Below are 13,480 nucleotides of genomic sequence, written 5' to 3' on the forward strand. Positions count from 1 at the left end.
TAAATATTGGTTTATTAAAGAAGTCTCGAAGTGCATATGAACCAGAGAGGTTTAGCTATTAGCCGATGACAAACATAAGTATATATAAATACATATAAGTACATATAAATATATATTACTGGTTGGAAGGATCGTTTAACAATTCTTTTAGACAGTTGAAATAATGTTAAGACCGTTTTGGATGTTTAAAATTAAATAAACATAAAAAAAATATGCATTAAAAATGACTTTCCAGTCGAATAATACAATATTATGTTTTCTGAATTTATTTGTAAAAGTAAAAGTTGGAGACTTTGGCAATATTCAGAATCAACCAAAACTTTTCAGTGTTTAATTAAAAATGCTACATTAGTCCAATATACTATATTATTGTATACAAAAGGAACAAAAAAGACGATTAAAGAATTACTTAAATATAAACAAAATGTGTTATGCATATTTGATGTTTTAGTACGACTTAAAAATATATGTTTTAATTAAACCTCTCTACAAGGAACAAAACTATTTCGGAAAAATTGTAATAATATATAAAAATAGATTTATAATTAAAACATTCATTGGTTTTAGACGCGGATCAAACTCTTTGTGTGCGAGTTTGGTTTCCTTAATTGCTTAAAGGTCGTTTAATTCAGCTGTTATGCTGCTGTTTTATTTAACTTTATCTTCTTACTGATAAAACTCTGATTAGTCGAAAAAATGTTCCCTTTTGAAACTATAGTTGCAATTACTAGTAAAATTTATGGTAGACATAAGTTAAACCGTTTTCGTAATCTCTTTCTTTATAATCTTTTTGTATCTAAATGTTTGTAAAATCTAGAATGAATGTTCCAAAACCACAAACATTACGAGTAAGTGTTTGCGATGGACACAAAGCACACTCGATATTGATCTAACATATTTTCATTCTTATATTATCGCTTGAAGTATAAAGTTTTATATAAAGACCGAGGAAACTGATTCTTTTTAAAATGAACATGTAAAATGCACATGTAGTTATTTATATTTGAGTATTTAAAACTTATTCAATACTCAGTGACTAACTGATAATAATAAAAAAAAACCTTTGTTTGTAAATCGTGAGTTAATACTGCTCCATGAAAAAAATAAATTAAACTAGATTTATTTCAGAATTTAATTAAACCATTATTAAATATACAATAAGGTACTTAAAAAGAGGGATTTTCTTTTGAAAAGGCTTTTATATTCAAATTATATCAAATGATGTGTGAAAATGGGTATAAACCTTTATAACTCGGGGGTAAGTAAAATTATGCTTGATAGTTTAAAGACTTAAAAATCAAAGAAAAATAGAGGCTTCATCCATTACAAAATAAATAAGAAAAAGTGATTAGGTTTTTGAACGAACTTTTATTAAACCTTTATATTTAAGCTTAATTTATTAATTTTCATTGTTAACGAATGTTAGGATTACAAATAATTAACATCAATAGTGATCGTAGATAGCTTCAGGGTGGATTGAAGGTGCTGAATTGTGGACAACGGCATTGAAACTGTAACAAAATATAAAAATTAAAAAAAATCATAATTTTTTCTTTTCTAACTAATAGCTTTTTTTTGTTCAGCCAAGTACAAATGTTAAACACTTGTCATTTAATTCCATAGGTTGCATGTGATAACATAAAAGATTTTTCATTATTATCTGTTAAATATGACTTGTCAGTAATAGAATATATAACTGAATACCAAATATTATGTTTATTAACATATATTTAAAAGTTTTTGTGAAAGCGTTAAATTGGTTAGTTTCATTTTATTTAAATTACTCAAATGGCAGATAAATTTAAATATAACTATTGCTGTCCTTGTCTTTAAAAAAGTATTCTGTTCTCACCCATTGTGATCGTCAGCAGAGTATTCCACTTTACGTACGGAACCATCAGGCTGTAACAAGGAGTAGTAGCCATGGACGGCATCACCGTCGCGACTCTCATGCTGTGACTTGTGATCACCGGTGTGAGGGTCTGCTACTGAGTATGCGAAGTCGTATTTGGGGTAAGCCTAGAAAAAAATTATATTGTATGTACAATTATTACAAAGATATTGGAGAGGCGATATAATAGATAGAAATGCTTACATAAGAATCGTGGCTACCGTATAGACCGCTATACTGTCCAGCGTATGGTATAGGGGCAGGATAGTGAACCGCGGGAGACAGTGGGACGGCGTCGTAGACTGGTACAGCGACATGTCCTAGAGTGAGTGCTTCATCGTGACGAACAATACTTTGAGATGACGTAGCCGGGCCGTGGTAGTAACCAGCGTTGACAGCAGCAAAAATTGCTCCGAATACGACGATCTTTAATTGAATGATATTAAATGTGCATTACTTATTATCCATAGTCATGTGATAAAGCTTTTAACAAGAAATATTTTATCTAATCTTTTTTTTTTAATTCTTCTACCAAATAAAATAAATAGTAGGTATATAACACATAAGAGGACCATATATGATTCATCAAATTGTAATCAACCTTCGTATCGGTTTCCAATAACTCGTGTTCACTTCATATTTTCACACGATTAATTCATTGAAGGTAACCAAGGATTTTATTACATACAAATTATATTAGTGACACTCACTTTGCTGAACATGTTGATCTCGTTTAATGGAATTCTGGTAAGTGATTGATATTCCTTGTCGTGGTCAAGTAGGCTTTATATAACAGAATTTACTTGTGAAGTGGGGTGACCGCAGGTCAGGAACTAGAAACTTAGTTAAGGTCACCTAAAAAACCCCATTGAGGATTGAATGTTTCTCGTCATGGTTTATGAGCCTGCAGCACGCATTGATCTTGGCACGTGGCGTTTGGTTAAAAAAATAAGGGTGAGGGTTACCTGATTTTACGGAGCGTGTAATAACTATTGCATTCCAGATGGTAAGATATTTTTTGTTGCTGATGTTATTGACTTTTTGCGTATATTTTCGTACAAAAATGTTTAATTTTGATCTCGTTAACAACTTTTTATATCAATTCATGTATGCTCATAATTTATTTTAGAATATTTTTATTTTAAGGTCGTGTCTAAGCAAAGAAGTTATTATAAACTACTAAGATTTTAAGAAAAGTTTTTTTATTACTTTCCTTTTCAGTAAAATTATCTAGGGGTAGGAAAAAAAGAGAAATCTTGTGATTGATTGTAACTTTTATTATTCGTTAACAACCATTTGCCTATCGATTTAGTAAAATTATTATGATCATGTCAGTCTTAATACCAATATGACCCATTTTTAATATCATATTTTACTGAACACCATATAAAATATATATTTTGTCATAACACAAAAATGCATAATAGTTTGACAAACAAATAGAAACGCGTGTTACGTACGCGCTACATATTATAAAATAAATGAACATCGCCGGGGCAACATCGTTGTATGGATAAGATATCATATAAAAAGTATCGCCGCTGACTCCGCGGAACAAACACCAAGCCTTGTCAACCAGTAGATTCCTGATACCACACAAGCTATGGAATGGGATTGCTATCCTAACATCGGGGCAATCATGTTGTCTTAGGTGTAGGTTATAAGTTTTAATATGTAATTTTTATTATAACATACATATAAGTATGTTTCGTAGTTTTCCTGGAACCTCCCGTTGCCACCTTATATAATTGGCGCAGTCAGTAGGATTTCCGACGTTAGTTAGATTTAGGATTTTCTAAAATCGAAGACCGTCTAACTGACGAAGCTTTCAAGCCTTATCGGAAGTTCAGAACATTATGGAATTGGGATGGCTGCTGGAGCTCGTCACACATCGACCTAGGAAGACTACGACTAAAATTAAGTAAGTACACCAGAATCGCTCTTGTGTTACCTCTTTCCCTAGTAATAAGATCCTCTATTCCTTTATAATTGCATCGAGCAAATTTAAGGTTTAAAGTTGTTATAAGTAAATGAAAAATGGTATATTTGCAAAAATTAAAAGATAAATGAACTTTTAATTTTGATTTCACCCTTTTTTTTTAAATTAAACTTTTTTAATCTCATAAAATGAATAGATTATTAAGCAATGTGATATTTAATTAAAACTTTTTACCCTATACCTACTTGTGTCTTATAACCTATTCCTCTAAATTATCCTATTAATTTATAGCAATAGCATTCGGTGTAATAATGGCAGAAAGCCCGAAGTTTTAAAAATAAAATTTCTGTAACCAATCTGATAAATTAAACACTTGAAAAAAAAAAGAAACTAAGAATCTGGATCCATGGAACACTGCGGCAACATTTTACTCTGTGGAAAATAGTTACCGATCTACGGGTGGCGGTGTTACGTACGCGCTACATATTATAAAATAAATGAACATCGCCGGGGTCACATCGTTGTATGGATAAGATATCATATAACCAGAAGATTCCTGATACCAAACAAGCTATGGAATGGCATTGCTATCCTAACATCGGGGCAGTCATGTAGTCTTAGGTATAGGTTATAAGTTTTAATATGTAATTTTTATTATAATATACATATAAGTAAGTTTCGTAGTTTTCCTGGAACCTCCGGTTGCCACCTTATATAATTCGCGTAGACAAATAAGTGTAATATTTACATACGTTTTTTTGCATTCTAAAATAAGAATTTAGCTTAAAAAATATACACGAATGAAATCGTAATTATTATAAAATTAGCATAAATATTTTTCGCCATTGTGAGTCCATTTCACAACAATAATGAGACTACAAACCATAATAAAAGTTATTGCACTGAATATAAAATATATCCAATGCAATAAGTTTTAGCTTACTTTAGTTGTTCCTCTAACTAATTTAATTTTAATGGGGTAATATAATTTAGTCGTTTACAATTATGGATGGAATCTGGTGTGTAATTCCTTAAACTGAGTAATGAATTTAATTATTAAACGAAAGTAAGCAATTGTTTAAGTTAATTATGAAACCGGTGAGTACAATATGTACATGTTCACTATAGTTTTGTGATTTTTAGTTTTTTTTTGTACAACTAGATAATATTAAAATCCTGATCGAGATTTAAAATATCTAATTTGATTTAAATTATCTTTTGCATATTTAATATGTCCTATCTTTAACTTGTTTACTAAAGATTATTGGGATATAAATATGTCTTATTCCGGCGATAAACCACTTCTAAATAAAAAACTTCATCTAGATATGTTTTTGTAGTTATATTGGTTAAGTAGCACACAGGTTGCTACTAAAAATCTTTGCTTCTATAATATGACTACGGTCATTGCCTTTACTCAAAAACAGTTTTGATTCAAACTAGATAATTGTAGCCGTAAATTCTTTCATTCTACTTAAAATAAAGTAACTGAAGTTTGGGTATAAAAGGACAGACATAATTAAGTTTAGATTGTTCGCCTGCTTTGCACTCACTTTTTTATAACACTCACACACACATATATATATATATATATTTCTTTATTTTTTTGAGTCTATTTATCAAGGTATTCATATTATAACCAGAAAACTTTTATAAAGACGTGTTTTACAGTCATGAAAGACTATCATCATTCTTCCATGATTGTAAATAGATGAAGGTATATCATAGAAAAATCTTTTTCTTATTTTATTTGATAAGTTTTCAGGTTTTATCTTAAACAGTTTAGTTAAAACTCAAATAGTAGCACTGTTTAACCTTTAAAATATTATGTTAAAATATAGAAAAAGATATCAAAATATATTATGGTAACTTTAGATAAAAAAAAGAAAATTTGGATAACAAAATGACGATTATTATCATTTAATATGTAGAATGAGCATTTTACTGTAATTTAAAATACTATTTTTAAACATGTTATGTATATTAGTATATTCATTGTAAAGTTATTATTCAAATCATTATTCGTAGAGTTACTCGCAGGGTGCTATTTACATATACAGTTTTTCTTAGTTTTATTCGTTTTTGAAAAATTTACTTGGTGTTTTGTTTTAAAGCGGACATTTTAAAAATATAGTCATTGTTTATATCAATCACACATTTATTTACACATCACGCACACATAACTACAAATATAAAAATTAATTATAAAAGATTAAGAAACGTATTAGGATTTTAGATATTCTTCATTTAGTAGTGATGGTAGGCTGGCACTGGTGCGGCATGCACAGAGGGAGCTGAGTTGTGTACGATGGCATTGAATCTGAATAGAGTAACAGAAATTATGTGGTTATACATCACATTACATGTTAAAAGATGTACCTTATTAAAAATTATTCGCATACCCATTGTGGTCATCAGCAGAGTATTCCACTTTACGTACGGAGCCGTCAGGCTGTACCAGGGAGTAGTAGCCATGGACGGCGTCACCGTCGCGGCTCTCATGCTGTGACTTGTGATCACCGGTGTGAGGGTCTGCTACTGAGTATGCGAAGTCGTATTTGGGGTGGGCCTGTAAAGATATTATTGTCATAAATTAAATTCGGGTTTCACAGGGAAGCGTTTAGTTTGTAATTAAGTAGTTCTTATATTACATATTCATCATGTCCATCGTAATGGGCAGCGGGTGCAGCGTAGTGAGCGACTGGGGCGTAGGCAACTGGAGCAGCATGAGCGATTGGGGCAGCATATGCGATGGGCGCCGCGTAGTGTCCTTCATCATGACGGACAATGCTTTGGGAGGACACAGCGTGTCCATGACCATGAAGAAGACCAGCGTTGGCAGCAGCCAACATAGCTCCAAATGCTACAATCTGAAAGAAAAGAAAGCTAACTTAGTATTATAGTAGTCATGGTGTCTTAGAATCTTCCAATTAAAATTAATAAGAACTATCGTTGAACGAATTGCAGTTGATTTATTTTCTGCTTAGATTTTTTGGTTACTTACTTTGCTGAACATTTTGTGTGTTTGGTTGAACAACTGAGAATTGATTATTGTCAACGGTCCAGCACAATGGTTTTATAGAACAGGGCCGAGTGGTTCGGTGGGGCGAAGAAATGTGCGAGTGCGTTCATTCTTAAGCAGACAAACATTTCAAGGTCAATCAGACACTAAAAAACATAAAACAAAGTGATCAATCTTTGTTGTTATTGTATATATTTTTCAATATTCTGTTATTTTACTACAAAAAATATCTATGTCAATATTATAGAATTATATTAGTGAATATTTTTAATGTATTGAATCTATAATAAATTATATAAGTTTATATGAAATAGATGCGTGCAGCACCATTTAGGCTGTAGAATATTTAAACACATCAAGTACTAAAGGTTAATTAAACCTGAAAGATAAATTAGTTTGATTATCTCATACTTTGTTGCCCTTAGCTGTCATTTAGTAACACCTTTGGTTCTGTTAATAACTGATTGTCATCGTCACTGATTTTGGTGATGTGGGTCAGGTTTAATTTAAAGGTCATTCGATTTGATTGCATTTTATGATAATATTATCTAAAGTTCTATTTCAGATTTTTTTTGTGTGATTACGATATTTATTAACCATAACTCTGATAGTTACTTGGTCGGGATAAGACTTAAAATACCAATCCCTATTTAAAACAAATTTCACAAGAACAGGACTAAAACTATAATATAGAATAATATATTATATATTAAATTTAATATATGAATATTATAACAATAGCCTTCGACGGTGACTAATCTCACTTATAGTATAAGGTTGTTTTTAATTGAAATGCTAAATTTTTTTGTTGACCGTAAACGCATTTCATATTTACCTGAAATAATTTTATTGTCATTTAAAAAAAAAAAATCCCGCATAAATTAGATTTATCGTGAGAAATTGACATTAAGCAGATTTCTAATAACTTTGACTTCTGTATATTTTCATTTAATGATTTTTTTTTGTATTGCACGGAAACGTTTCGTAAAAAGTTTTTCTCAAATTTATATGCTTAACAATGTTTATGTTTCGCGCCTTGAGATTTATTACAGCATACCATTTACCTTGTTTTATAAAAGTAAATTTAATGGTTTGTAACGTAATATGAAAGTGAAAATGTTATAGTAACAGTGTGATAAGCAAATAGACCTACGTGCTTTTGGTATAAAATAGGTCAGCTTAATTTTTAATATATTTAATAACTACAAAGTTCAATTTTTTTTTTATTATTCCTTATATTGTGTAACGGCCTTAAATTAAGTTAAGGTCTTGTTCGTGTCACTAAGGTAATTTTTTAGTGACTTTCTGTAAATATATAACTAATGTTAACATAAAATAATACTGTACATAAATTTTTATTTTGCCAATAATATTTAAAAATACACTTCAACAAAGAAAAATGTGTATTTAGATATCTCGAGGTGAAAGTATTATTTTATTTCATATAAATTGGTAAACATAGAAGTATTTTTTTTTAAATTACTGAATTTATGAAACTGAATTTATGAAACAGACTCATTCAACTTTAAGCAAGAGTTGATTTTATGGAATGTAAGTAGGTTATCTGGCAGTTAAAAGTAAAATTATAAAGATATATTAATTGTGACTTAATGATTGATTGAAACAAATTTAGTGAATTTTAAAATAGTTCGTTTAATCAGTTATAAGTTTCGTGTTACAAAATCATTTCGTTTTGGATTATGTTTCTCGGTTAGCGTGGCTTTGTTTGGATAGTGGACTGACGCGAGACTAATGTGTCCCACGGTGTAAGTTAACAAGGTTTATATGATGAAGGTAATAATACATAGGTGAGCGGAGAAACCACATTCGGCCCTTGTAGTTTAGATTGCAGACATTTAACTATGTCACTATAAGTAATTAACAAGTTTGATTCTTGACCTCCTTCAGATAGGATTACTGGATGGACTTCTTCGTTTGATTTTTCGACAGATTTTTCACCCGAGTTTTCCTCACTATCTTTTTCGCTTTTTTCAGCACTATGCTCATGGCTTTTATCAACATTTTCTTCATTTTTTTCTGCACTTGCTTCTTCACTTTTCTTTTCATTCAGATTTTCTACCTCTAAATGTTCCTGTTTTACATGCATTTCCTCTGATGAACTTGCTTCGTGATTTTCTTGTTCATGAGCTGGATGACCTTCTTCATTTCTCTCATGTGCATGTGTTAAATGTTCATTTTTATTGTCTTTGCATGGCGGTATGATGTGTTTCTCTTCTGATTTTTCTGTTTCAGAAGTATGTTTGTGTTCCGGTTCAGGAGATATGTTACGTACTATAGCGTTGAATCTGTTAAATTTAAATTTAAGTAGAATACACATGCCGTTATATAAATATATAAAGTGTCTAAGGATTTACAAAGAAATATGAAATGTATACACTAATAATTTAAATATTTAATACAACTAAAATAGGAACTGTTTATTGAAATAAAAAGGAAATAAATGTATGATCTTGATACCCTTTCAAATCGTCCGCCGTATAAACGACTTCGCGCAAGAAGCCGTCAGGTTGAATGAACGAATAGTGCCCTTGAACTACTGACCCGTCACTGCGTTCGCTTTGAGTTTTCTTGTCACCGGTGTCTACGTCAAAAACTGCGTAAGCATATTGGTATCCCCTTGATTCCTGAAATATATATTTTTAAAATACATTACAATCTCCAAGATTCACCTACTCTCTTATTTCATATTTTAAAAGTTTTATCTTCTTTTGTTTCAATGCTTTAAGAAAAAGTGTTCGGAGAAATGAAGATAGAAATATTAATAAAAAATTTTGTTTTCCATTTTCAAGTTAATTTCTGTTCTTTGTGTTATTTTTGACGTAAATATTTTTTATAATTCCCTAAATACTCACGTCTTTATTTGTCAATATGACAGGTACATTCGCCGCTGATGTCTTATAAGCACCAATTTTAGCATTAACCGTGGATTGGACGGGAGCTGCATTAGGAATGACGCAAGGCGACACACATGGAGATAAAACACTTGATACTAGCGGTTCAGAAATTACTGATTGTAATGGTGCTTGAGATAAACGAGCCACTTGAGACGTGTATGTTAATGCAGATGGATTATAGTTGATGTATTCTATGGGAAGTACTTCAGATCCTCTTTGCACTATAACATTTGAAAATGATGCCCCAGAAGTGATATCTTGATACAAGATCGTCACCAACAGGAAAAGTAGAGAATTCTGTAAGAAATGCGAGTTTTAAATACACTTTTGAATTTTCTATAATAAAACAATTTTAAGACATTATTGTGTACTTACTGAAGATGTCATCTTTCTAGTAGATAATCGGAAGACAACTGATATTTTTCAGATGTTTACTCCTCTTATATCGTGCTTTGTTGGTCCCTAAATATGCCATTCTGTAACACCGAAACAAAATATCAATGTCGTTGTATTAATGAATAGCAGTTAACAATTAATATGGTAATACAGATTTAACACTGGCTTCTTTCTTATCCTGTATTCATGACACGAATTTAACAAAAGCAAGAAATTGGCCGTGAAAATTGTCTTTGTCTCTAACATCGGTCAGTTGACCATTTATGTAATTTTCAGGATATAGTTTTACCACCTATATGAAGACAATGGATTTCTTATTGTTTATATACATTTATAAGCCAGTAGGTGTTAGGTGACGGGCCGATTTAAGCTGATATCAGGGTTAGTACCATATTATAGATATACAATATTTTTTTCTAATGTTTCTACAGCTAAAAATCCTACTCGCTAACATCCAATGATCTGTTACTACATGTTATGTATCTTAAAATAGGCTAATTGTAGCACAGACTAAAATAAAAACGAAATCCACAGGATATATTTTTGCGATTTGAGCGAAATTGTGAAAAAAATTAAGAACTTCACTGAACACTTTATAAAAAAAAATTTATTATTTCAATTGTCCCTATCATACTTGACTATTTAAGATAATTTTTGTGGTATGTGAAATAGACATTGACATATTCAATTAAAAATTGTAGTTTTTACTCTATTTTATTGAAATACTTATTTATATGTTAACTGAAATAATATTTTATAAATGTCGTAAGTTTATAATTTTTATAATATATCCATGTATTAAAATTTCGAAGAATTATTTAGTTAATATTACAAAGATAATACTTAAAAACATTGAAAAATAAAAAATTGTCTTAAAGATTGAAACATTAAAATTGCACATAAGCCTTAAATTGTATATATTAAAATTGTACATTATATAGTCCTTTAATACCAAATAAAATTTTAACTTTCCTTTAATACCAAATAAAATTTTAACTTTTAACTTTCCATGCACTCTTTTAGACCAAGCTAAGTTTCTGTTCAGATGTAGAAGTTCATTTCCGAGGGTTGTTTCTAAAAAGAAACTTATCTACTATGGCCAGTGTTAGATAATATATATATATATTTTTGTTCATATAGACTGATATACCTACGTATGTACGTATAACATACGTTAAATAGTGTGGAATTGTAAGTTATTCCCTAAAAATAAAAACCAATTAAAATTTTATAATTTCATTTATATTTAATTAATTCATATCATAATTTCTAATCGTGTTAGATTGCCAATTCCTCTCCGTAAATTTTAGCAAACAACACCCGTACAGATTTTGAATTTATAAAACACCAGGCGAATAAGACTTATGTTCGGAAACACTAACTACATTTATTTTTACCAAATTGTCTTAGTTATTTTTTTTTATTTTCTATTATAAAAATTAATGTTTTACTAAAGCGAAAAAATAAAAATAAAATAATAGATTTCTGGTAAAAGAAGTAAAGAAATATATTATTCAAAAATGATGTAAGAAAAAGAGGTTTCAAATAAAGTGAATGGATTTATTACAAATAGGTTTACATTATTTAATGAGATCTGAGACTTTCGCGAGAATTCAAATAAATAAAACGAACATTTTTCGGATCACACTACGCGTATTTAATATTTTAAAAGACTACACACTCTACTTACTTTGCAGTAACTTTGCAGTAACCGTGATCACGGGCAAACAAGATGTCGTAAACATCTTTTACGTCGACAGTTTTTCAAAATAATAAAATAGGCGTAGCATAATCCGAAAAATATTAGTTTTATTTTAATTGAAAAACTGCTTTTACAGAACATCAGTAAGAAAAAAACTACAAGAATAAGACATTATCGTATATTTATAAAATATGATAGTTTATAGATTGATGATACGAGATCTGTTAGTTTTAGCTGAACTAAAATGCCGCTGTACTTTTAAAATAGAAAAAGCGGTTAAAATCGGTTAGTGCGAAGAGGTATTTTTTTTTACAAAACCGTAAATCCTCTCTGTGAGAACATAAAAGAAGGAAATGAATAGAAATACAAGATGAAATTGAGCAAGTAAAGTAAGTGAAAATCACAAATATTTACAAAAAAAATATACCTAATAAGGGGATTCCTATAGGATGACTACTAGATACGAGTTAAGACACTTCATTAAAAAAGTGTAAAAGCAAAACACGATATGTAATGGATTCCACCACTGCATTTTGGCTACACCAAATAAAAGTCTTGTGTAGCTTAAAATGTAGTCACCGATTTGTATTTAAACCTTTGTTGCCAGCGAAAGGAATTACTTAGATAAATATAAGAATCTCTGTTAATAGTAAGGGAACTTAAAACCGATAAGTATTGAGCACCGGATGGAATTATGAATATAATAAAAAGTTTATTATGCTAAAGCATCTATTACATTTTATGGAGCAAACTCTTTAAAGAAGGAACTGTTCCACATTTGCAGACTGAATCAATCAATTAATCATAAAAAAGGTAATCCAAACATAGGAAACTATCGTCCTATAAGCTCGCGTTGTACCTCTATATTATTTGAATATCTAAAGATATTAACTTACAGCAACAGCAAAGACAATTTTGTTCATAATGAAATACTGAAGACTAATTAAAGGTACAATATGTTGATAAAACTCTGGCAAGTAATTCAGTATTGGGTACAAATTCTGAGCGTCTTATACTGGTGATAACTTTTAAACGAGATGTGCGATTGGCATGAATGAAAAGTATTTTATTCCTACATAAATGCCCTTGATAGCATCATGCTTAATTTGGATAAGGACTAATGTAACGAAACACATTTAAAATAGTTTTTTCTTTAGACAATTTAATGGTTTTTTGAACATTAAAGCAAATATTGTGACTAAACTGTGATAGTTAGTTATATAATCTCGCCGACCTTTTTCTACATCTTAATGGGAACTACTGCTACTACTAGTAAAGTAACAATTGTCTTACTATTACGATAAATTTTTTGAAAATAAAAACACTGAAATAATTTTTCAAATCGGAGCAGTAGTTACTGAGATTATCGGTAGTTACTGAGATTAGTTATTCAAACAAACAAACTCTGTAGCTTTATAATATTAGTACAGATTTAAGTAGACGTACCAAGTCATCAAGAAATGCTTAGAATATAATATTTATAAACGGTTATATTCAGATTTCATCGATTACTAAAACACGTTTGATAATTCTTCAAATAGCATCAAACGAAATCATTAAAAAACCAAAGAAAAGAAAAATTGTGTCTTTAATTAAATTTGATGAAGACAATAGT

The 13,480-nt window shown here is 29.9% G+C and overlaps 3 protein-coding genes across 4 annotated transcripts; all 3 read right to left on the minus strand.

The window, feature by feature from the left end:
* Positions 1–1,350: 1,350 nt before the first annotated feature.
* LOC116766034 (cuticle protein 8-like) lies at positions 1,351–2,697 on the minus strand. The gene is made up of 4 exons (XM_032655688.2): positions 2,602–2,697; positions 2,096–2,317; positions 1,853–2,019; positions 1,351–1,511 (listed from the first exon to the last, which is right to left on the minus strand). The coding sequence occupies exons 1-4, from the start codon at positions 2,611–2,613 to the stop codon at positions 1,445–1,447; spliced, it is 468 nt and encodes a 155-aa protein (XP_032511579.2). The 5' UTR covers positions 2,614–2,697; the 3' UTR covers positions 1,351–1,444.
* Positions 2,698–5,962: 3,265 nt separating this feature from the next.
* Positions 5,963–6,945, minus strand: LOC133319069 (cuticle protein 8-like). The gene is made up of 4 exons (XM_061522087.1): positions 6,835–6,945; positions 6,482–6,700; positions 6,233–6,399; positions 5,963–6,150 (listed from the first exon to the last, which is right to left on the minus strand). Exons 1-4 carry the CDS (start codon positions 6,844–6,846, stop codon positions 6,078–6,080), a joined length of 471 nt encoding a protein of 156 aa, XP_061378071.1. The 5' UTR covers positions 6,847–6,945; the 3' UTR covers positions 5,963–6,077.
* A 1,535-nt stretch (positions 6,946–8,480) lies between these two features.
* LOC116766044 (uncharacterized) lies at positions 8,481–10,613 on the minus strand. Of its 2 annotated transcripts, none has more exons than XM_061522081.1 (5): positions 10,493–10,613; positions 10,143–10,243; positions 9,726–10,064; positions 9,331–9,497; positions 8,481–9,158 (listed from the first exon to the last, which is right to left on the minus strand). In XM_061522081.1, exons 2-5 carry the CDS (start codon positions 10,152–10,154, stop codon positions 8,624–8,626), a joined length of 1,053 nt encoding a protein of 350 aa, XP_061378065.1. In that variant the 5' UTR covers positions 10,155–10,243; positions 10,493–10,613; the 3' UTR covers positions 8,481–8,623. The 2 variants fall into 2 exon arrangements, with proteins under 2 accessions (XP_061378065.1, XP_061378064.1); XM_061522080.1 differs by lacking the exon at positions 10,493–10,613 and adding an exon at positions 10,453–10,477.
* Positions 10,614–13,480: the final 2,867 nt, after the last annotated feature.

The sequence above is a fragment of the Danaus plexippus genome, chromosome 11 (genome assembly GCF_018135715.1).
Source record: "Danaus plexippus chromosome 11, MEX_DaPlex, whole genome shotgun sequence".
NCBI lineage: Eukaryota > Metazoa > Arthropoda > Insecta > Lepidoptera > Nymphalidae > Danaus > Danaus plexippus.